At 38.9% G+C, this 24449-nt stretch overlaps 3 protein-coding genes across 4 annotated transcripts; 1 reads left to right on the forward strand and 2 right to left on the reverse strand.

The window, feature by feature from the left end:
• The first annotated feature begins 493 nt into the window (after window positions 1-493).
• On the forward strand, window positions 494-12916 carry gucy2g (guanylate cyclase 2g). Its single transcript, XM_030754370.1, has 22 exons — window positions 494-844; window positions 1477-1825; window positions 2223-2332; window positions 3423-3605; window positions 3712-3856; window positions 4750-4885; window positions 4984-5087; window positions 5490-5656; window positions 5742-5882; window positions 6981-7064; window positions 7239-7343; window positions 7459-7530; window positions 8090-8258; window positions 8328-8483; window positions 8972-9149; window positions 9397-9537; window positions 9624-9816; window positions 10417-10591; window positions 11422-11520; window positions 12440-12531; window positions 12607-12784; window positions 12849-12916. Exons 1-22 carry the CDS (start codon window positions 494-496, stop codon window positions 12914-12916), a joined length of 3396 nt encoding a protein of 1131 aa, XP_030610230.1.
• Window positions 12917-13949: 1033 nt separating this feature from the next.
• Window positions 13950-18067, reverse strand: tectb (tectorin beta). Its single transcript, XM_030755795.1, has 11 exons — window positions 17984-18067; window positions 17828-17903; window positions 17259-17449; window positions 16381-16532; window positions 16200-16272; window positions 15933-16036; window positions 15730-15813; window positions 15481-15643; window positions 14542-14620; window positions 14363-14395; window positions 13950-14074 (listed from the first exon to the last, which is right to left on the reverse strand). Exons 2-11 carry the CDS (start codon window positions 17892-17894, stop codon window positions 13998-14000), a joined length of 1023 nt encoding a protein of 340 aa, XP_030611655.1. The 5' UTR covers window positions 17895-17903; window positions 17984-18067; the 3' UTR covers window positions 13950-13997.
• Window positions 18068-21978: 3911 nt separating this feature from the next.
• On the reverse strand, window positions 21979-24196 carry LOC115798854 (dickkopf-related protein 3-like). Of its 2 annotated transcripts, XM_030755842.1 has the most exons (5): window positions 23974-24196; window positions 23745-23842; window positions 23367-23541; window positions 23082-23277; window positions 21979-22155 (listed from the first exon to the last, which is right to left on the reverse strand). In XM_030755842.1, exons 2-5 carry the CDS (start codon window positions 23823-23825, stop codon window positions 22095-22097), a joined length of 513 nt encoding a protein of 170 aa, XP_030611702.1. In that variant the 5' UTR covers window positions 23826-23842; window positions 23974-24196; the 3' UTR covers window positions 21979-22094. The 2 variants fall into 2 exon arrangements, with proteins under 2 accessions (XP_030611702.1, XP_030611701.1); XM_030755841.1 differs by having other exon boundaries at window positions 23745-24196.
• Window positions 24197-24449: the final 253 nt, after the last annotated feature.

Consider the following 24449-nt stretch of genomic DNA (forward strand, 5'->3'; position numbering starts at 1 on the left):
GTGTCTCTGTTAGAGGAAAAACAGATTGGGGCGAACTTTGACACTGGATTTATGATTCTTAGTGATAACTAAATGTGCACATAAATGTGGCACCTGCGTAATTTATTGATCTATTGTAGTTAAAATCTAATCAATTTTATGTTTGGATAAAAGTGATGTTTTATTTTTCTGAATGATTGCTGTGTGAAACTATAAAATATAAGGATGAAAATTAAAAGACAAAAGCACAACTAGTAGTTTTTATTTTAGGTTTTTTTAAACACAAACTCTGAATTGTGTAACTTAAAGTGTTTTTGAATTGAGGATATATGATCGAACATTACAAACAATAACAAGCGTTTCCTCGCTGTACCACCCCTCTCCTCCATGCATTTACATTTTCTCCTCCCAAAACAAATGCCCAGTATCACCAGTGAAATAGCGTATTTAAGCCCTGTAATATGAAGCCACTAACAGGATGAGAATGATGCTGAGGGGGGCATATTGTTGTGGCATGAGTCCCAAACTGGTGCTTCACTTCACACTTGTGTTAACCGCTGCCACCAGCATCAGCACCGGCACCAGCACCGGCACCAATGGGTCTCAACCTCACAAGCTGCTCATTGCCTTCCAGGCTCCCTGGAACTTGACCTTCCCCTTCAGCGCGCTGCGGCTGGGCTCAGCCATCCAGATAGCTGTGGAGAAGGTGAACACCAACCCCTCCTTCCTGGGAAACATCAGTCTGGATTTTGTGTACAAGGACACCGACTGTAATCCCAAAGAGTCCCTGGGAGGATTTATTCAGCAGGTGTGGCAAGAAAAGGTGTCAGCGCTCTTTGGTCCAGCGTGTCCCGAAGAAGCTGAGGTACGATTAATGTGAAATTCATGTCTTTGTTCATGTGAAATTCATGTCTTACATAAGCTACGAACACAATGTATGAACAATATTTAAAATATCGTCTGATATAAGAGCAGAAAGTCTGGTTCTTTTTGATTTACTGTCAACCATCCTAAAAACATATAAAATATTAGACAGACAATAAATGACTTTATCTGTAATTATTCTAACTCTTTGTTACTGTATGGTGGGCACATTCAGGGCAGGTGTGTCAAACATGTGGCATGTGGGCCAGAACTGGCCCCTCAAACGGTCCAATACAGGTCATATGAGGTCTCTGCAAACGGTAAAAAACACATTAGAGGGGAGCATAATAGTCTGACTTTTACATTAATTTTTTTGCAGAAATGGATCAAAGTTTTCCTAAATTGATCCAAGTTTTTTCCAGGTTTTTCCAGGTTATAATGCAGTTGTTTTACCCATGACGGTCTGGATTGTGTTATAAATCTCTTGATATCAAAATAAAAATAAATATCAGTGAAATAAAAACAATCTGTATTTTAAAGGCTTTGATATAATAAATATAATCCAAAATGTGTTCTCCCCCTTTCTGATACACCTGCTTTTTAATATTACTTCACATTAAAACTGTTTTCCAGGTCACTGGTCTCATTGCATCAAAATGGAACATCCCAATGTTTGGCTTTGTGGGACAATCCTCCAAAATGGACAACAGAGATGTCTACGATTCCTACATCACCATAATGCCCCCTCTGAGAAGAAGCGCCGAGGTCCTGATGAAGACTTTGGAGTTCTTCGGGTGGAGTCACGTAGCTTTGATCGGCGGGGGATTAGACTCAAACACCTGGGACAAGGTTGACGCTTTATGGAAAACAGTTGAGGATCCTCTGAGAGCCAAATTTAAGCTGACTGCAGCGGTTAAATTTGACACCAGCATTCCCCAGTTAGTTCATCAAAATGTTAGGTACATCTCAAAGGTAGCCAGAGGTAAGAGCACTTTCTCACAAACTATGAAATGACATTTGTGCCTGTTATCTGTTTCTGGTTAACATTTTTTCTACTCTCTCCTGTAGTTTGCCCCCTGCTCTCTTTATTTGCTGTCATCGCCCTGCTTTTCTTTTCTATTGTCTTCTTCACATCACCCCATAACCTGAGCCTGGTTCTGCTGGAGGTCTCATTCTGCTCTAATGGAGTTCTTCCTCCCCACCATCACCTAGGGCTTCCTCATAGGGGATTTCTGTGGTTCACCCTCTAATTCTGGACGATCTTAACCTTACAATTAGAAGCACCTTGTTTTTGTCAACGTATTGTTATATAAACAGAATTGAATAGAATTACAGTTTCTTTACAAAATGTTTTCTTCTGCCCTCTGACCCCTGTTCAGTTATTGTGGTGCTAACAAACAAAGATGATGCTGTGGCTCTGCTGTTGGAGGCTGAGAGTCAGGGTCTGATGAATGGCGACTATGTGTTCTTCCTGGTACAACATTTTGAGGTCAGTGGCGGTGTGGTGAGTAAAACTTTTAAAACACAGTAACACAAATATTAAGTTATGTAAATCAGAGAGAAATGGGGACACTGGGACAACAGCCTAATAAGACAGAAGAGGGGTAAGCTTTAATTAAATTCTACATATGCTACATTGACTATTTTCCATCCATCAAAAGTCAGCAATATTTACAGCCTTTTGAAAAATGTTTAAATTGTCACGATGTCATGATTGAAACCATCAAACATCATCACAGGTAGAAAACCAAAATTTGGGTTTGCAGGAGTCCCAGGAAGCCACAAATTAGTTCTGCAATGACCCTGGAGTTAGAAATGTTGTCTTTTAGTACCCTATTTATCAAATAAAACATTAGGAACACATTATCTAATACTAAAGGCTCAGCTACCGTTTTAGTGCATCCTGTCCCAGGTTCTAGATACTAGATTAGTGTCCATTTATGTCTCAACCTGGCTCATAAGCTGCAACATAAAATCAGGACTGATATACGATTAGTAAAAAATACAGATTTTATTTAATTTATTAGATAATCTAACTTAAAATTTATGAGGTAAAGGTTCATAAGTGAAACCAAGAGAACGAAGTCTAACAAGATGAAGTGGTCTCTCGGACCAAGCCAGTGCAGGGACGGCTTTATCCACACCTTATCAGGAGTGAACAATTAACAATCAAGAGCATGCACCACCCAAACACTCTAGTCACTTCAAGGGGGTGGAGATATATATTATTATTTTATTGAATTTACCTTTTTAAATTTGTATTTTATCATAAATGTCATGATTATTTACTGATTTGTGTCATTCGTCTGTATGTCAGACACTTAGTGCTGCATGAGTTGTGCCATAAAAGGAAACTTTGTTACTGTTGTGTTACATTTAGCCTTAGAGTAAGTTAATCCAACCAGCTATCAGTGTTGAACACGGCTGAAAGTTCCATGTATTAAGTTTATGTACAGGACCATGCATACTGTGCTTAAAGACTGAGACTAAAGAAATAAAGAAACAATCTTCCAGACTGAATTATGAGCCATCAAAACGGACCACACATGTATCATCTTAGTCTTTGTTTCCCTGGGCAGGATAACTTGTGGAAAAATGCCCTGAAAAGCAGGATAGACCAGGCTGCCATAAGAGCTTTTGACATGGTCTTCATCATTGCCCAGAAATCCTATGAAGGCTATGAGTATTATGATTTCTTTGAGCAAGTCTTTCAAAAACTAAAAGGAGAGCCATTTCAGAGTAACCTGACATCTCAAAAGGAGGTAAGTACCCACTGGTGACACAATATAAAAGCATAAATGTGATAATAGAAATTGCCAAACTTTTCAAAATCATACCTTTAATTTACTGACGTTCAATCTATTTCAGGTTAGCCCGTACTCGGCCTATCTGCATGATGCGGTGCTGTTTTATGCGATGGCACTGAAGGAAGTCCTGAAAGATGGCAAAGATCCTCGTGATGGCGAGCAGCTGCTGCAGATAATAAAAAAAAAAAGCAACTTTCGATTTTATGGTAGCAACACAGCTCCACGCCTGTATTTTTATTTTCACTCAGTGTGAAGTACAAATGCATGTTTTTCTTGATTTACTTTTTACAAGACTTTTGTAATCTTTATTGAAAGAAATGCTGTTTGGAATACTGAGAGATGGTTTTCATAAATGTTAACAATGCTGATAACATCTTTAACCAGAGTAACAACCCTCGTCACATCACATGCTGCGTTATGTAAACATTTAAACCCAGAAAATGGAAGCTGTGTGAAATTTCATGAACTGTGACGTTTTAAAATGAAAAGCCTGTTCAATCCTCGGCCTGGGTTCGAGGCTCGTGTTATAAATGCTTTATTATAGCAGAAGAATATAGAGCTTGGCATCTAAGTTCAAAGCTAATTTTCTAAATTTTACATTTATAAATTGGGAAGTGATGAAAAATGAGTCCCTCAGAGCCCAGAGGTGAATCTTGGGGTGGTGGAAAGGTTGAAAAGCAGCAATAAGATGTAAGATCTTAAATACACCGTCCAGTGTGTCTGTGGGAAAACGGTGCATCTAAAAACTCTCTTCATCAGATTAAAATAAGTTCATCCATTCTCCCATCTAAATTACCAAGTATGGATACTGAATGGCTTTAGTAGCAAAAGGCAAAATTCTGTTTCCTCATCTCTACAAAAGTGAGACGGTAAAACTGTTGGCATTCTTTGTTCTGCTGAAAGTATTTTGGTCTCTAGACTTATCACAGACCAATTCTCAAATCAGTCCCGCGGGCAGAGGGTAGGTGATATAATACATTTTGGGGTGAACCAACTTTTTAACGGTTACACCCACAAACTCTTTGCTAAATCAACACAACACAAACAATACACATCATTTTCAATGACACTTTAATTTACTAATAGATTTTCATTGCAGGAGCCTCTGGACTAGTCTACTTTGATGAAGATGGAGAGAGAAATTTGGACTATTCCATTTATGACCTCCAGCATACCGAAGACGTCACCAAGTTTGTGCCGATCCTTCATTATGACAGCCACACCAAAAATGTCAGGTACCAAACAGTTTGATATTATATCTGCATGATAATAGTTTTTATCACCAAAAACACGATGCAGAAATGTTAGTCATGAGTTAAATTTGTTATTCTAGGCCGACTTCAATGTTTGCATCTGTGGCATGGCCAAAAGGAAGACCTCCTCCTGATGTGCCAGAATGTGGCTTCAACAATGAAATCTGTGAATGGCTGATTAACGGTAAAACCTAGTCCTTATGGAAATCTAACAACTAGATTTCAGTTTTTATTTCAGTCAGGGAGCTGATGTTGTGGAAAGGCGTAGGTGGAAAGGGCAGCAGTAATACCCTGCATAGAGCAGGTATCAAATACAAATAGGATCTTGATTAAGTCAGATATAACATGAAAATAGGAGGTTGCAAAGTGGCTTGCAGAAGTGCAGCATCCCTTAAGCAGCTTAAAAGCATAAACTGAGTGCACATGTAGAAAGGTGGATTGCAGCTTGACTTCATGGCCTACCTGAACTAATGCTATGTTAAAGCTTTCCTTTCAGACCACTAACACTTCATTTTGAGCCCATTTAAGCTGAAGGAACCCTTCATGCCTTACTGCCATTATAATTTACTGTTCTTAATGGACACAGACATTGCCTTGCTGGCTCTTCTTGCAATGTTCCCTGTCATCGGGGTGCTGGCGGTTCTGAGCATCGGGGTGCTCGTGCTGCAGAAGTTACGACTCCAGACGAGGCTGGATGACTCCTGCTGGTGGATGATCAATTACAATGACATCACCATCATCAGGGAACCTACAGTATGAGCACTCAACAGTTTTTGTCAAGTCATACAACGACCAGTGATGAGATTTCACATGTATGATGTGTTTATTTTTCTTCCAGGGAACTCAGGGTATTTCTCTAAGCAATTCAGGCACTCAGATTGGGAGCGGCAGCTCTCAGGCCAGTTTATCCACCAGCAGCAATGACCTGAGGGACAAAGGAGGCAAAGAACATATCTACACCACCATAGGTCTCTACCAGGTACCAGTTTTATTTTGAGGTTACAGTGAGTGTGTGTAACTTTTGGGAATGTATTAGTGTTAAAAGTAAACTTAGAAGAAACTTAAGGCCACACAACTTAAAATACAAAAATTGTGATGGGTTCTGCACTTTTCTTTGCTTCTGGCAGTTATCAGGCAGGTATTTTGAGGAGGACCAACAGTGCTAATACAGGGCATGTTTCAGATAAGAACAACAAAAATGTGTAATTTAAATCAGTAAGCTTTGGCAGGTGTTAGCAGTGTTTATTGTATGTCCATGAAAAGCTGTTGTTTGAACAGTGCAAGGAGTAATGGGGAGTGTGTAAAAAGCAAAAGAGCAAGAAGATGTCTGAGAGTATTTTGGGGTCCTGATCAGAAAGAATCAGCAGGCGACCACGTACGCCACATGGCGGTGCAGGCGGCCTGGGTTTGTGCCCCGACCTGTGGCCATTTGCTGCGTGTCTTCCCACCTCACTTTTCTGTCTCTCTTCTCTGCACACTATTAAATAAAGCTGCAAAAGGCCAAAAAAATACATTTTAAAAAGAGGATTTTTCTCAGTTTGGTTATGAAGATCACTTCATCTTCAAGTTTCAGGGAAATGTTCTGACAGAGAGAGAATGAGGGCGCGACCGGCAGCGAGCTGTCCTGGCAGACACACAGACTCTGTGATGGGTCTGAAAAGCGACGCCAACGCAGAACTGCTCTAAACCGGCATTGTTTCTAATGGCCAATGGGAGGTGACTCCAAAAAGAAGTCAGATGAAATAGAAGTCTATGAAGTCAAGTTTATTCTCTGAATTGCTAGTTTTCAGTCTTATTTAATACATGTAAACTCATATTCAAATATGTATCACTAACAATAGTTTCCTGCTCACAGCTTCACTAAATTTGGTCGTCTATCAAACAGTGCATGAACACAACAATCCTGATCCTGGGATCACTGCATGGTGTTTATCCAAGAACTGCAAAGAAAACTTTTAATGCTTATGAAATTAACTTTTTATTTGTAAAAATAAAAAGGTGTATTTTTCTTTAGAAAGTTACTTAGTCTGACTTTAAGAGGTGTATATTTCTAATGTTATTTCTAAATTTCATATAGGGAAATCAGGTGGCCATCAAGTACATTGAGAACCCTGTTAGCTGTAATTTCCAGAAGCCTTCAGTCATCGCAGAGTTCAGTGTGGTAAAGTTCCTCTTTTTTTTTTTCAGGATAAAACATAATTTACCTTTTATATATTCTGAAAACTTTAACAACCAAAGAAGCAGGTACACCAGATCTAACTGAACTATAACCTGTTATTTTTACTTTGACTTTTCACTTATTTTGTGCCTAACCTTCTTAAACTCTTCAAGACAGATGAAAGAGATGAAGCACGAGAACTTGGTGCAGTTTTTTGGTGCGTGCATCGAGCCACCGAACATTTGTTTGGTCTTCCAGTACTGCAGGAAAGGTAGTTTGAAGGTCAGTGAAATCTGAAGGTTATTTTTGCAACATATATTGTAATTAAAACGAATATCTAACCATACCTAAATAGACTTATAACTTTAAAGAGATCTTTGTTGGTGTATTTCTGCAGGACGTTTTTAAGGCTTCAGATGTTGACTTAGATGGGATGTTCAAACTGTCTTTTGCATACGACATCGTCAATGTGAGTCTATTCATTTATTAAGTACATTTTTACTCTAATAACAATTTTGAAAAATGTTCTCAGGTCCATAGCAGGAACTTCATAAACAATAAGATGACAAACAAATTGTAAAATAAATAAAAGACTTAAAATGCATCCACAAAAGAAAAAGAAATACAGTAAAATAATGAATAAAAGTACAATAAATGATACATTGTCTTTATTTAGTAAACTGTTTGATTCTAACTGTATAATCTGAATGTTTTATTTCTCATAAACATAAACAGTTTTACTTTCAGAAATGCAGTTTCCATAATCTATACATCTACAGTATCTATATTCAAATTTTAATATCTTTAAACAAATATTTTAGAATCAGCAAATCAAATGTTCTTAATGTGTGAGTGTTGCAAAACAAAATTGAAATTTATTTTCACACTTTCAAAATAAACTACAGTTGTACCTATGCCACCGGCAAGGGCAGTTTTTTGTGTGTTTAATTTTAAATGTCAAAATTCTGAATAGATATTTCATAATTAGGAACTTTTTTAGGATTTAAATCTGTTTAATTGTTAACCAGGGAATGGAGTTTATTCACAAGAGTAGCCTAAAATTTCACGGGAACCTGAAGCCCAGCACATGTTTGGTGGATAGCCGACTGCAAATCAAACTCTCTGGCTTTGGATTGTGGGAGTTTAAATATGGAAGCAAAAGCAAGGTCAGCTCCCTGGACAACCCCAATTATGAAGGTCAGTGATTCAAAATCAGAGTGTTCAGTAATGGTCATCGTCATCTTCAATCATGAGAATTTGTTGCAGAGATGTTCTGGACAGCCCCAGAGCTTCTGAGACTGGCCGGTTCCCTGGTCAATGGAACACCCAAAGGTGATGTCTACAGCTTTGCCATCATCATGTGGGAACTAATGTACAACTCTAAAGCTGGTCCATATCAGGACATCAATCTGGACCCCAAAGGTCAGCATGATCTCTGAACTGTCTAAACCTACATTACAAATTCATTGTTGCCAGCTGCCAAAGTCAGTTACTGTAGATAGCTACAGCCTCCAACTTTATTTACATTTTGGCACTTTGGCATCATTAGAAGTATTTCTTCCTTTTTGCTCTATGATCATCATTCTATCACTCTTTTCTGATAACTTTAAAATGTGATGGTTCTCAACCAGGTTCTGAAACATCTTTATTCTATGATGGTGAACACCGGAGGTCTCCATCAACACTATCAACCCATCATTGCTAATAAAAATTTTTACTAAAAATTAAAATGTCCTAGGATCAGTAAGTTTATAGGAAATAATGTCTTATCACATTGGATGGGGGTACATATTCCATGGCAATCTATCCAGTATTCAGACATTTCAGTCTGGACCAAAGTTGACCAACACTGCGCAACACATTCTAACGCTACATGTTTTAATCTTCTTCCTGCTTCTTTCTGCTTCCAGAGATTATTATGCAGCTGAGAACACCTTTTCAAGGTGAATACCTCCGACCAGTGCTGTCTGAGCAGCTGGTTGAAGAGAACATCAATGCACTGCTACGGGCCTGCTGGAGTGAAAACCCTGACCACCGACCGCCGTTTGGTTCCATACGAAGGCGGCTGAAGGACATTAGTCCGGACAGGTTGCATCGTATCCATACATTTTTATTTTGTCATGTCTTTCAAAATAATTTTTATCTGTTAAAATACACTCCACATTTTTATTTAACTAAGGCACAAATTTAACGAGCATATAGAGAAAATCCCCATAATGGCCATGTGCAAATGTTCCTAGGTTGAAACTTCCACCCCCTCAGTCTTACTGAAATCTAACACACCTAACTAAAACCTCATTAAAAGAGTTATTAATGATGAATTTTTATCCTGTAGTCATGCAAATATTCTGGATAATATGGTGGACAAGTTAGAAAAATATGCAAATCATCTGGAGGAGGTGGTGGAGGAGAGGACCAATCAGCTCACAGTGGAGAAATCTCGTGCTGACAAGCTTCTTGCCAGCATGTTGCCAAGGTACCTGATGTTTTTCATCACTAAAATGTATACTTTTATTACTATATTCACTCACACTTACCTTGCGGTTGTTTCATTGGTTTTAGATACATTGCTGAACAGCTGATGACAGGGAAATCAGTGGAGCCACAAAGCTATGACTTGGTGACCATCTTCTTCTCTGACATTGTGGGTTTCACCTCAATGTGCTCTGTCAGCTCTGCGATGGAAGTCGTAACATTCCTCAACGACCTCTACAGTCTCTTTGATGACATCATCAAGATGTACGATGTCTACAAAGTAAGTGACAATGAACGTGTTATGATCACAAGAATCGGTGAAGCAATACTATAGACACTATGGGTATTTTGATAAATATTACTTTCTTGCCAAGAGATAAGAAGAGCATTGCCAATTTCATATTTACTCCAATAATGGAGCCTGACTCAGCTTCCAGTTAGGTGAGCTTATTTAAAAAACAAACTTGAACCTGCAACACAGATAAAAACATATCTGATTAAAAGCAACATTTTTAAGTGTTTAGAAAATGAATCTGCCATTACATGAATTCTAATTTTTATATATGCAAAACTGGAGTACAAAAATATGACCAACCAAGAAATGCTTCAGCACTTAGCTTTCGAGGTGCTGGTTGGCAGACGCCTGTGGACAGAGCCAGCCCGGCTGCTGGCCCTGGTTTCCAGTCTACGTGTTAAGCAAAGTAACCTATATTTACTATCCACACCTGAAATTTGGATTGTGCTTCTTATCCAACTCTCAACAAAGAAGCAAATAAACAATTTACAACAGTGCCAGCTGCAGGCCTTTTTTTTTCTTTTTGTGCTGTTTTCTATTTTCTTCCAGCCTTATTTAAAAATGTCATCTTTGTATCATTACAAGGTGGAAACAATTGGTGATGCATACATGGTGGCCAGTGGTCTACCTATCAGCAATGGTAACTTGCATGCTGTGGAGATATCCACAATGGCACTACACTTCCTGGCTGGCATAAAGGTCTTCAAAATCCGTCACATGCCAAACGAGAGCCTTGCAATCCGCATTGGGATACACTCTGGTAAGATACAGCAGCACTGGAGACCACTGAAACTCAACTGTGTCATTTCTGGACTCATTGGACCATTTGGTGCTGTTTTTTTTAAATAAGAAAAACAGTTTTTCATGTCACCCTGCCATACCAGTCAACTCAGTGGAATGAAAGGATTTGAAGGTGTTGATGAATATTTTTTTATTCTGAAGGTGTTTCAAAACATTTAAGACAGCTAATGACAGGGATTTTTCAGCATTTTTTATGCAGTGACTGTTGCTAATTTTTTGAACATTAGATATTTAGAAGGAACTAGAAATCTTGAACAGTGATGATGGTTTCAGTGAGGCAATAGAGTCAGTATTACCAAATGAAATGGTCAGATTACATAAACTAAGGCCTCAGTCACACAGGCCTAGAGACTGGTCGACAACCCCCAAGCAATCTTTGGTCGGTAAGAAAAAATATGTATTCCCAAACTGGTTGGGAAGTGGTTGCTGAAGGTTATTGGCTGTTGTTGGGTGAAATTGGCCACAAAAAGGATTGTGCACAAACTTCTTGTGATTATGCTGGTCACTAGCAGATTGCCATGGTCGCCAGTAGTTTGCATGGAGCACACTGACTTGTCTGCAAACACTAAATAACCACCAAGAGGTAATAAAACTTGAAAAAGTTCAATTAAATTGGAAATGCAGAAATATGGAGCTTGTACCTTTTAAAATGTGTTGGTTGGTACAACCGTCACGCTGAAGGCTCTCTTTCTCATTTGTTTTACATTTTTCACAGTTTGAGAGTATTTACAAATTTGAGAAATTGAAAGAAATGAGTCTAATTAGTAATTTAAAAACAAACTTTTGTAGGTCCAGTGGTTGCTGGAGTGGTAGGCACCACCATGCCTCGATACTGCCTCTTTGGTGACACGGTGAACACGGCCTCTCGCATGGAAAGTAACAGCTTATGTGAGTACGCTCTTCTGCAGTTGGAATTTCAGAATTTAAAGTCTGATTTACCCTCAACAGATAAGATTTATGCAGTTGTAGTGCATGAACTGAAGTGATTACTGTCATTTTAATTTTATCACAGTGCATTTTTCAGATAAATCATGATGAGACTGTTTATGAAAGATAGATGCACTGTCTGGTTCTAAAGGTCTGAAAGTAAAGCCAATTCCACTGTGTTAACCCCACTGGCTACAAAGACACAACAATGAAATAATGTTCCTACCTATTTATAACCTTAAAAAAACACTCTGCTGCTAACAACTGAGACTTTATGGTTAATTACATTTAATTAAATGAAATATTCTCATTTAACAGGACATGTCATATATTTTGTAAACTACTGTCTCATGGAGACTGAGATAACTAGTAACGCAGGGTGGGGTTTAGAGCCCAGCTGATTTGTTGCTACTATAAAAGCCGGCAGTGTCTTTGGTTTCTTAGATATATCCATCACTCATCTGCTTTAAAAACTGAGAGGGTGATGGCCTAAATACCAGTTCACAGTTTCAAAATGGGAGTCAACAAACTACATCAATCTTAATGTCGGCTCCAATTTATGAATGAAATAAATTTTCTCTAGATACTCATGAGGATAAATTCTAATGACACTGATAATTCCTTAATTTTCATCTTTCATCAGTTTTTCACAGGTAAATATTTCAGTTAGTCCAGCTCTGGTTAGTTGAATACCTGCAGTCTCTTCCAGTACTTTGTGCTTAGTGCAAATCAACATGCTAACAGGCTACGCTAGTGGTATTAGTTTTAGATTTACTTGATACGATTTAGAAGTATATGTGTATGTTGTACACATATACTTCTAATACCATTTTAGAAGTATATGTGTATACTTAAGTGTATATGTGTATGCTGTACGCAGCCTTGAAGATTCATGTATCTCAGTCCACGGCAGACATTCTATTCCAGGAAGGATCGTTTGAATTGGAAGAAAGAGGAGAAATCCAAATGAAGGTGAGCAGTCAGCAATATTTCTCCCCCTTACAATAAGAAGTTATGTTGACCAGAATGTGTTTGTCTCTGTGACAGGGTAAAGGGACCCAAAAGACCTACTGGCTGCTGAACAGAACTGGATTTAATCCCTCCATTAACACCTACAGCGCTTCACCAGCTGACAGTGTCAAAGTACAAACAGAGGTGCAGTTAGAAACAACATCCATGTCACAGTCCCTGTTTGATAAAGAGAAGCAGCAGTCAGTCATGAACAGTACGTGCACGTTGTGTTGTATCTAAACTGTATTTTGTTCTGTTTTTGTAATCTTGTGCTCCAGAAACCAGGAGTAACCAGAGCTGTGGACAAAAGGGCCCAGAACACCCTGACCATACCTCCCATGACTGAAGCCACGATTCCTCCAGTACATATCTGAAGGAAAAGGCAGGATATGAATTTTTAAGGCCTCACAAAATGCCACTCAAGATGAGTTTCAGTCATCCACGTATAAAGAGAAGGACTGCAGACCAGAGCAGAACACGAGTGAAGGCTGGAGCTCGGACTGCAACTAACGTATTTAACTGAAGATACTCCAAAGATCCACTTTTGCACACAGAGCTGTAAATTATTTCAGAATGATTAATGTTCAGTTCAAACTGTTTGTTGTGGCACTTGTAGTCAGTTATGACTAGCTTAAAATGGTCTCATAAGAAAATATTTTGTAAGCTATCCAATCATTTCTAATTTATTCTTACAGCAGGAGCGCTGGTTGTTGTATTAACATCTGTCACCCAGCTGTGCAGTTTGGACACAGACCGGACAGAATAAATAAATAAGTCATTGAGGTTTTTGTTTCTATTATTGTCATGTGACTATTTCACAGATTCACCAAACTCAATATAACTCAGACATTTGCTGATCTTTAGATTTTTATGGTGTAGAAAAAAGAATAAATCAAATCACTGAGATGTGATTGGATCACTGAAAAAAGCTATTATAAAACACATCATAAAAATGTGAAAAGAAAACAATGACATTTAAAATGTTTTTTCCTCCTTAGAATAAAAAAAAATCACAAATCAGAGCTTTTAATCTAAATGTGACGTTAGGCGTTTTATAGTTGCTCTGGATTTTGTCACGGAAATAGAAGAAATATCAAAGTATGCTTAACCATGTGCTCTGTGTTTGTTGTACTGCTGTTAAATGGAAAATCGGGTTTTCATTTAAGGACTGAATGAAAATTGTTTTTTATTTTAACAAAGATGTGAAAATCCCCAGATTTAGAACAAAGCCACAAAAAATGATTTACCTTCAAAATTTAATGAAACTTTATTGGAGAAAGGAGCAAAATATCACACAAGATTCAAAGCATCAATAAATGTGCTCAATACAAATCAGATGATAACCACATTCATATTCATACGCTCCCTGAGTCCTGGGTGACACGCCCCTCTGTATCTGTGTGTTTGTGGAAACCGGCGATTTTGTTTTAAAAAATTGTTGTTTCGTTGACTAAATCACAACCCGTGTTTATCAGGACCACCAGCAGGAGGAGCAGTGAGACGCCTGTTATGGAGAGAAACAATCAGTGAATGAGAATCAAGTTTTAACGAGATCAGCTGAGATTAAGCTTTGAGAGGATGAGCTCATGTTAGATTTTAATTCCAGCGATTTTAAGGGGGTTTTGGAACTCATGTATTAAGCAGTACACTGACTGAAGTATTTCTAGCTGAAGTCTATTCATTTGAACCATAAAAGACCCGAGTACTTCTAAAAAGTACTTCAATAGTTCAGCTTATTGTTGCTTACAGTATGAGGATTTTAAACAACATTATCATTGCATCGTTTGTTTACCTGTTATGTGTCCATTATTAGAAGACTCATTGCCTTTAAAAAAGCACAAAGACAGTCCTGTTCATCATTCCTTACAATAAAGCCTGCAAATGATTCTGTTTTATTTGACTTTAACAGCTGACTGGGTGCGTTGCTCTTTTTTGGTTTGAGTTATAAATCTGTAACATGTCCCGCTTTACCTTTGATGTGAAATTCAGCAGTCAGGATCCCCCCATTCGGGTCTGCCTCCGAGGACAAACTTCTCACAGAGCAGGGGCTCTTCAGGAAAAAGCAACAAGAGTTTCCTGTTTAGTTTGCTATTTTTCCCGGCCCAGCCAGTCCGAAGATTATATTAGCTTTGCTATTAATAGAGAAAAATCACTAATATATAAATGTTAAAAACATTTTGTAAAGACACCGAATGAAGGATTATATTGATCTGTGATTGAGTTTATAATTTCATTCTCATTCTTTCCCAAAGGTCAAAACATGGACTGGATTAAGCAAAGCACACCTGCAGCTTAAAACCATTTTTAATGCAACACCTAGGCCCAGATCTGTGCCTCAGCATTCTGCCTCTCCTAATTATTGCAGTCTCGGTCTGGTCAGTGAAGGCCACTTACAGCTATGTGCAAAATTAGAGTCAAGATGCTCAGCTTAGCTTAGATTAGTTTGCCCAGAGAGCTTCATACATCAGTTAGTGCTGCTCAGTCCATTTCTAGTGAGTTTAATGAACCTGCAGGATTGTGAATGCATCTATAAAGTATGGAAACGCGCTTCCATAATAAAGGGGTCTGCTGCCAAGGAAGAAATCAGGTAATGAGAAACCTGGGAGAAAATCCGCTCTCACGGATGATTAGCTCAAGAAGAGTAAAAATGTTGATGTACCCAAGCACATAATAAATGATGGCAAAACTCCGTAATAGCTGAATTCCATTTAGATGTTTTAGTTTTTGTGTGTTGCATGTCACACTTTTGGGAATTAACAACAGAGCCATTGTTAATTTTATTAGTAACATCTGTGCTTTTTCTACTATCACAAGTTAAAAGGAAAAAAGAACAAGTGGAAAACGCCATTATGTAAATGGGAACCATTTCAAGCCATAAAGTTTGGTATCATAAAATGATAGTACACTCACTGGCTGACAGATGATCCTTTCTCCATCACACACATGGACCTCACAGTGAAGCCAGACAGTAGACACCTTCTCCTGCCGCTGGAAGCGGAAAGAGTTGAACTTGAACATGGAGCGGCTGTCTTTGGCATTCTCAAAGATAGTCACAGTGCTGTCGGACGAGCAGCTGTTGGAAAACAGCAATTAAAAATACCATAAAAACAAAGAAGTGGGACAAAATGTTCCTGAAGTTGAGTTTATCCTTTTAAGTACCTGTTGATGATGAGGCTCCACCTTTTTCTGTCTGTGGAGTAAGGAGAGGGAGTGGCCCAGCAGTTGCTTATCACAACTTTGAACCTTCGAGTGAAAGGACAAACCTGGGTCAGAAAGCTGGGGGTGGGGGGGGGTTCTTACCTTTAAAACTATGAAAATAAATAAATAAAATATAAATAAAAATATAAAGATTTAAAATGCACCTGTTACTTAGACCTTTTGCCTCGATGCCAATAAAAACTTCAGAGCCGATCTCAGATGTGTCGATCACATAGGGCGCGTCCTTGGCATACAGAAACTTTGAATTCTATCAAATATATGACATTTTTTGTTTCTGCATGCAGCGATTGTAACAACATGATAACTTTATTCATCACAGACAGCAGTCATCACAAAAACACACTGAAGCTGAAACATTAGTGCATGAAACATGTCGCTCCCACCGGGCGAATTGTTGAGCAGCTACTCACCGTGAACACATTCATAGACAACTGTGATCTAAAAGTGCCTAAACTCCCATTGTTGACATAAACTGTAGCCACTCTGGAAAAAGCAGAGGGTTTAGTAAAAACACTGCAAGTCATTGGGTCAGAAGGCTCATATCATCCAGATGGTAGCTGCGGTCACCTCGTGTCCTGAAGTGGTGCTTACCTTTGGCTGAAGACAGCGTTATTCACCAGGTACGCTGCTCGGTACGTGCAGCTGAAGGTGTAGTTCACGGGCTGGTTTCTGACTGTCAGTGAAGTATCGTTGGACACAATGGAGTTATAGAAGATGTATTTGGGGTCTTTGCCAGGCATGTACTGTGGAAAAACAATGTCAGCAGGAGCATGAATCATTTTTGAGAATATTTCTATTTAAATAGAAATATTCTCAAGGGACAGTACTACCAAATTACAAATAAGATATTGCAGTAGTATTTATACCGACACATAATATGACTTTATATGTCAAGATTTTGGCTGTGATCGCTCTTTGGTGGAATTACACCTTGTTCTGTACAAACATGAAATCTGTACAGATGTTTGACAAAAACTCGCTGCTGTGAGGATATTTAAGATTTCTAATCATCAGAGCTTAATTTGTACACTGTGGGAGTTTTGCTGTGAGTTGTATTTAGTACAATGCAGCTTTGTATTTTTGCTGTGCCACAGAAAACAGGAAAGGAGACGTTCATTGTGAACATCTTAGTAGGAAACAGAGTTTCAACCACGGAAACAGCTCAAAAATCTTTTCGGATAAAAGACAGAAATGATTTTAAGGAGATGATGAAAAGAGACTTGAGATTTTAATCTCTGTGACTTGAATGCAATGTTTGCATATTGGAGGCATAAAATGGGGCTACTTTGGTCCTACACTGCTGAACAAACAGCCCGACAACCTGGACTTATTACTTGCTATTGTTTGCATTTTGATGCACAGCATATTGAGCTTACCTGTAATAAAATATGCTAGGAATAAATGTGTAATGCCTTGGCCTGAGAATGGAGAAAAAAGTACTAGTTATTATAGCCTCCTTGGCATCTCACCTCCGACTGTGTGCCGCAGTATGAGTGGTTTTTGGGTGTGAGATCTGGGATGATGAAGCGGTAGTAACCTGGACTGTGTATTCCAGTGTAACAGACTCCACCCAGAGACAGCTGGTCAATCTCCCAGCCGTAGGGACACTCTGGGACGTTGGCAATTATAGCATTGGGGAAACATGACACCATAACGTAATCTGAAATAAGATGTAAATAAAAAGAAAATATCATACATTATTCCTTACTTAATACAATTTCTTTAACCCTACTGTGATCCTAGTGGATATGGATTCCTGTTATGTTATTCCTCTTGAGTTTTATTCCCACTAACCCAAACCTTTGTCAGGTTTTTCATGTATCAGCTCACGGTTTGAGGATGCATGGTGACTTTTTTTTTTTTTTACACAGAAGTTCTCTGAAATAAATTTGTGGTTTTTAAACTGACTTGGCTGGCCTTGATATTACCATATCTTGCATTAAACAACAATGACAAAAAAATCAATATACAATGTAAACAGGTAATGAGGCACAAGCATATTATATACACACTCATCTTTGTATCAAAGTGTTGTTACCTGCTTTTTGGGGAATGCATGACCATGCAACAGGCAACAGCATTAACAGTACACTGACAGAAGCCATAGTGTGACGCTGCAAATAAATGTAAGAATTATCAGTTACAGGATAACATTCAAAGAAGTAAATCTGTAAAAACAAAATGAGACACTCACCTGACAGAATTAATACCTTCAACTAGCTGGATGTCAGAGGATACTCATGGCTCTTCAACAGTTCACCTGCAGCAGTGACTCAAGAACTAACAACTCTGACAACTCAGGGAGGGATTTTATACCATCACAGGTAAGGCTAATCGACTTTCTCCTATTCTCCCATCTCCACTTTTCCCTTGGCAGGATGGGCTTAGAGCTCTATTGTCAGCTACTCACAAAAGCTCTGTGTCCTGCGCAGACATTGACTTTCAAATAACCAGTCTCAAAGGATTAGCACTCAGGGTGGTAGAGTCACCTATTCTAGACATTAGCAAACAGAAAATTGGTAAATTTATACAATAAAAACCATCAATTTTTTATTTGCAGGACAAAAAGTAGAGTGAGTCTCTGTGGTTCAGTGTTGCTATTGCTGCAGATATATGCACATAGATCTGGTTAGCAGGTGAGCTAATGTTAGCCAGCAGCCACGAAGCACATCTGGCCAAACCAAATGATTTGCATTACTGGTAGAGTCATCACTTGCTTCTAAATTCAGATCAAACTGAAGTTCTTGTTCTCTGCCCCACAAATCTTAGAAACATGGTGTCTAACCAGATACTTACTCTGGATGGCATTACTTTGGCCTCCAGTAACACTGTGAGAAATCTTGGAGTCATTTTTGACCAGGATATGTCCTTCAATGCACATATTAAACAAATATGTAGGACCGCTTTTTTGCATTTGCGCAATATTTCTAAAATTAGAAACATCCTTTCTCAGAGTGATGCTGAAAAGCTCATTCATGCATTTATTACTTCTAGGGTGGACTATTGTAATTCATTATTATCAGGCTGTCCTAAAAGCTCCCTGAAAAGCCTTCAGCTGATCCAAAATGCTGCAGCTAGAGTACTGACAGGGACTAGAAAGAGAGAGCAGATTTCTCCCATATTGGCTTCTCTTCATTGGCTCCCTGTTAAATCTAGAATAGAATTTAAAATTCTTCTCCTCACCTACAAGGTCTTGAATAATCAGGCACCATCTTATCTCAAAGACCTCATAGTACCATATCACCCCAACAGAGCACTTCACTCTCAGACTGCTGGCTTACTTGTGGTTCCTCGGATACTTAAGAGTAGAATGGGAGGCAGAGCCTTCAGCTTTCAGGCGCCTCTTCTGTGGAACCAGCTTCCAGCTTGGATTCAGGAGACAGACACCCTCTCTATTTTTAAGATTAGGCTTAAAACTTTCCTTTATGATAAAGCTTATAGTTAGGGCTGGATCAGGTGACCCTGAACCATCCCTTAGTTATGCTGCTATAGGCCTAGTCTGCTGGGGGGTTCCCATAATGCACTGTTTCTCATTCACCTTATTTACTTTGTTTATACTCCACTCTGCATTTAATCATTAATTGATATTAATCTCTGGCTCTCTTCCACAGCATGTCTTTTCTCTCCCCTCAGCCCCCCCCCCCCCCCCCTCAGCAGATGACCCCCCCCCCCTCCCTGAGCCTGGTTCTGATGGAGGTTTCTTCCTGTTAAAAGGGAGTTTTTCCTTCCACTGTCACCAAGTGCTGCTCACAGGGGGTCGTTTTGACTGTTGGGTTTTCTCTGTATTATTGTAGGGTCTTTACCCACAATACAAAGCGCCTTGAGGCGACTGTTTGTTGTGATTTGGCGCTATATAAATAAAATTGAATTAACTCATCTGATTTGTGGTGGGGCCTTCAGTTTGCAGACTGCATGAAGACCACTGGGTTTGGACACCACATTTAGATATTTTTGTTTTCTGGAGCCAGAAGTTATCATCTTTAGGTGGGAAGGTAAAACTCAGTTAGGCTTGGTTAGCAAGCTGCAGTCTTAAAATGTACAGGTTCGAGACACACATATCTACTAATTAGCACGGTGTAACTTATCAGCTAATTCCATTAAAAGGAACCAACAATACAAACACAGACATGACAGAGGTGAGGTCTAGTTAAGTCTTCTTTGCAAATCTTGGTCATAATATTTTTCAAAAATAAGGATTAGCCAACAAGGAATAGTCGTTAGCCAATGAGCAAGCAATTTCACGGTCAGACCCGCCCTCCTCCTCACTTCCAGTTCTTTTTAAACCAAGGTGGTCACGTAAAAACACCAATCTCCTTCAAACAGGACTTCACAAACCAATGGATGACATCACAGTGGCCACATCCACCTTCTCTATGTTTGGCCACGCCCCTAGCTCCCTGCCTGCTGACATAGGTAAATTATAATTTACTGCTACTGCTGCTTATTTGGGGAAGTCTTGCAAAAGCAATTTTACATTTCTTTGAGGTTTTTATATGGTTAAAGAAAAGGTATAATAAATAGATAAATATCAGATAATACAATAATGTTGGGCATTAACTTACTTCACCAAAAAAATCCTTCTACATAATTATAGATAAACAGGTTTCACAATATACATAAGAAGAAGATTGACAGGATTTTCAGTAAAAAATATCTTTAGAATAGATTCTCGGGTAGACAGAGAAATACGCAGCTCATTACGATGTCTTCAGCTTCTAAAATCCTTTTCTGTCCTTTTTACTCAAGAGGACAAAGCCTTCAGGAACTGAAAACCATTTAAGTAGCTAAATAGTGCAAACAGACATGTATACATACCTTCAAAATGTGATGTTGGCTGTGATACTTGCAGGCCAACAATAGTAACTACTGTTCTTAAGTGGAGATGATAGGCCTCTGGTTTGCAGCTTTCAGCAATATAAAGTTTCTCAAAGTCTTGTGCTATTAGATATCGCTTTTGTCTCGTTTGCCTTTCTTATGTGTGTGAAACGTGTGTTCTCATTGGCAGGCTTACAACGGGCATACTGGCTTTTCCCGAAGCCTTAGTGACTCTAGTTGTGATAAGTGACTGTGCATTATTTCTGCTGTACATTTTTCTTTGCCTTGTTCATGAAATCAAAATGTTTGTCACAATAGGTTTGTCAGAAGAGACACGGCCGTGCCTTATAACAACATCCTGAGAGTTTCTCATTATTATTGTGAGGTTCCATTCAGAGCACCAAATACCTCCTTGCAAAGACTTAATGATAAGCGCTGTAACATGATAGCAAAGAGGTTAGACAGTAATGTCCTTCACAGAACAATTCAAGTCACCATGAAACTGAAGGGGCAAACTGTGGACGATTAGCATGTGAATAGTCCAATGGGAATTTTTAGGGCATAGTCCGAGGAAGATACTGATCTAAGAATGGGTCAGGGGACAGCTAGCGTTACAGCATCTGGTGATGCTAACAATTGGTAGTTGCAAGATTCCTTCATGTTATGTAACCGCTGCCTGCAGGTCCAAGAAACGTGCTCAGACGGAGACAGACTGTCTTCAAAAGTCTGCACAGTCGACACTTTAAAGTGATACTGCACCTGAAATACTTTCAGTATGAGACATGGAAACGTGCAGTATGCACACTTTGGTGCAGAGCAGAGCCTGCAGTGAGCTTAGTCACAGTAAAGTCAGATCGTCATTGTAGTTAAAAAAAAATAAGGACGGTACCAAAGATATAGATAAAAATCAATGCTCCACCCTAATGAACTTTTTCATTGTGCATGTTCAAAAATACAGCTTCACCATGTTGTGCCATTCTTGAGAAACATTATGACTTAATAGTTTTTTCCTGTAAAACCTTTACTCTAAAGAATAACTAAATAATAGATTTCACTGGCATTATTTTTTCAATGTATGCATCTATAAGTGATGCTAATTTGCATTTTTGCTATATTTAATTACATAAATTATCTTGATATAAATTAGAACACAGTTTTTGTGATTACGAAGAATCCTGGCAGCTTTAAAATGAAAACATTTTTGAGAAAAGCAAATTATAGTCATTAGTTTTGGAAAACATTTTTTTTTAATTTATGCTTAAAGTTAAAGGCTACCAGACATTTAGAGATACAAAGATCATCAAATATTTCTACACACAGTCGTGCTTTTTGTCACAATTGACGAGATGAAATCTTAAAAAACAACCATGCTGTAAAGTCTCCAATATGAGCAAATAACTATACAGATATTTAGAAATATATACATGTATATTTATATATATATAAACAATTTGTTTACACAGTAAATAGGACTTGTGTTTTTAACGGTATCAATGGTGGGGCACTTGACAGGTCCAGCTTGCTTGTTCTGGCTGGTATATAAAATCCCTCCTGAAAGACAAACAAACTGAGGTTAGAAAAATTATACTATTATTTATTTAAAAGTAACAATTGTGTTAGAGACACTGAAGCATGTTTAAAACATATTACTGAGTTGTAGTCATTGTCATACTGAGTGAAAGATTAAAGCTTTCTGTTGCTGAGGCTGTAAGTTATTAGACTCGCACACTGCTCATAATGCAAACATGCAAATTTAGCTCATAATATACGACAGATTTTCTGAGCTGTTTCTGGTGCTGTTTTAGTGAAAGGCATCATTTGTTTCATTTTTCTCATCTGTGAGCACCGCCTAAATTTCCTCCATGCAGTGCATTGTGGGACATTACTGTGGATTAGAAGCACGAAGACTTTTTTATTTCAAGTGCAGATTTTCAGTATGAATTAACAAACCGCTCCAAACCTAATTAGCTTCTAATCTGAATTTGAGGGAAATTAAAGTTTCAAAACTACACAGTACAACAATAAATCAGATACTTAACATAAAAAGTAATAAAAAAAAAAACAAAACGTTATGACTGTATCAGATTCATACAGCTGTACAAACAAAGATCTACCACACCGCATTTCCATATTTGCCTGAAGGCTGAGAAGTTATTCCTCTAGCTGCACATTCACCAACAGAACACATGGAGATCCTGCAAAAGCCAGCGCATGCATTTCCTTTTCTACTGTGCAGAGGTTCAGGACGAATTTGAGATAGCACCCACAATACCATACAATTTTGGTTGTTATTGTTTAGTACTGCTGCATATCCTGTATCAAATTTAATTGCAAGAAAATCTAGATAACAAAAACACAAAAAGGAGTCTTTGCTATCTAGATTAGTCCATGGACCTAACGGTTTTGGATAAAAGTGACTCCTTTTGTGACTCCTTTGTTTGTTGAGTAAAAAAAATCTTTGTGTTTGCCGTACTTACTCTCTCCGGAGTTTTTGTTCACGACACAGTAAGCCCTCATCACACGGACAAATCTGGTTGATGCTGAATGCCAGGCCACCATCAGGCACGTAACAGCTCTCGCCATGAATCAGTCTTCTTTTGCACACTTGCTCACCATGATGCCGGGCGCAGCACATGGATGCTCCGCAGTCTCTGTCGACTTTACATCTGGCACCTGGATTAAGGAAACACTGGTTACTTCTTTTGAAGAATAAGAAGTCACAGACACTTTGAATTTGGATAAATTGGCTGGCACACTCTCACCCTCTTGTCCATCAGGAATGCTGCGGTGGCACTTCCCAAACATGCAGCTAAGTCCACGAACACACTGCGCATCCCTCCGACAGTAATGACCCTCCCCTCTTAGAGGCACACAAAGGCCAAAGTGGCGATCACACGAGAAACCCCTTCCACAAGCTCTGTCATGGTCGCATGCAGCCTAAAGAAAAGAGAGGAGAGGAATTGCAAACTTTGCCCCAAAATTTATGCCATTTCCCAAAAATTCGGCACACGAAGTTATGAAAAATAAATTGTTTATATGTTTATACAAGTAAGACAGAACTGCCCTTTTGCTCTCATAGTTTCTCCACACATGACTGTGGAGTCACACAAAACAAGCATGACTACTGTCACTCATCTTACCATGACTGGTTTGGTAGCAGGAGCGCTCTGCCTGAGTGCTTTTGCTCCTTCTTTGGGAGGACTGTGAGGCATGTTCAGCATCCAGGCCCATATACGTGCTTCCGTCCCATAAAAGGACAGACACAAACAGACCAACCACAGATTTCCACACATCTCCAAACCACACAAAAAGAATAAACAAAAAAAAAATAACTCAAAAAGAAATGAGTCAAAGAGAAAGCGAGAATACCTCCACAGCAAAAACCCAAAGCTTAAAAGTGCCAGTGAGAGTGTGGTCAGCGCTGAAGGAATCCACGCACTTTTATAGGTCAGCAGGACATGACCTCCCCCCATCAGGCTGTTTGTCCAAGCAACAGGGTAGGAGGAGACAATTAGTTGTTAATGGATTATCTAAATTGCTGGGGTCACCCCCTGCAGTCAGAAAATAGTGGCAAAATGGCCATTCATGGAGCGGGGAGAAAGGGAATGAGCAGAGATGGGGCACGGAGGGGATGTGTGGTGATGGGCTGACAACAGTTTCACACAATAGAGCCAAGACAAGAACCACCTCCATGTGATTATCTCTGCCAGTAAGACAAACGACAAGGACAAAAGCAGACAAATTAATGACGTGTTTCACTGCAGGTCCTGAACCCCAAACACTGGGCAAATGCTCCTGGCCCCGACCTCAACTGTCCTGATACCCCCTACCCTATCCCACTTCAG

Source organism: Archocentrus centrarchus, chromosome 19 (assembly GCF_007364275.1).
Source record: "Archocentrus centrarchus isolate MPI-CPG fArcCen1 chromosome 19, fArcCen1, whole genome shotgun sequence".
Lineage (NCBI taxonomy): Eukaryota > Metazoa > Chordata > Actinopteri > Cichliformes > Cichlidae > Archocentrus > Archocentrus centrarchus.